Here is a 446-nt window from a genome sequence, read left to right as displayed (position 1 = left end):
CACAGCAGGCTCTCCAGGCCACACAGGAGAGGAACAGACTCACCTCAGAGCTCACAGAACTCCGCGACCACATGGACATCAAGGACAGGAAAATCAATGTCCTGCAGAGAAAGGTAAGTTATTACACTGTGCCGGGCTCGGCTGTTGAAGACCGACGGACGGGGAGTGGGAAACGGGACGGGAGAAATAAGGAGGGAGGAAATAAGGGAGGGGGATGGAATGGATAGCAAACCATGGGAGAAGGGGAACAGAAGGGAAATAAAGGTAGACGGGTGGAAGAACGGAAAGGGCAGAGGGAAAACGGGGATAAAAGGACGAGACGATAGTCAGCCTCAAAGACTGGGATAATGAGACGTAGATAATGAGACACAAGAGACGATCCCTGACAACATGACGGAGATCATTATATGCGACAAAGAGACAAGGGGACCGACAGCAGGTAATGT

General features: G+C 51.3%; 1 protein-coding gene across 1 annotated transcript in view; it reads left to right on the top strand.

Annotated features, from left to right (window-relative positions):
- The window catches only part of LOC119585239 (putative uncharacterized protein MYH16), a gene marked incomplete at its 5' end in the record, with an annotated part of 81,296 nt that overhangs the window by 32,994 nt on the left and 47,856 nt on the right, over positions 1 to 446 (top strand). Inside the window, 1 exon segment of the mRNA XM_037933898.1 lies at positions 1 to 113. Within this exon segment, the coding sequence (XP_037789826.1) occupies positions 1 to 113 (113 nt within the window).

The sequence above is a fragment of the Penaeus monodon genome, chromosome 19 (genome assembly GCF_015228065.2).
Source record: "Penaeus monodon isolate SGIC_2016 chromosome 19, NSTDA_Pmon_1, whole genome shotgun sequence".
In the NCBI taxonomy this organism is placed as follows: domain Eukaryota; kingdom Metazoa; phylum Arthropoda; class Malacostraca; order Decapoda; family Penaeidae; genus Penaeus; species Penaeus monodon.
Note: the sequence above shows the minus strand (reverse complement) of the source record. Positions and strands in the feature narration are given on the sequence as shown.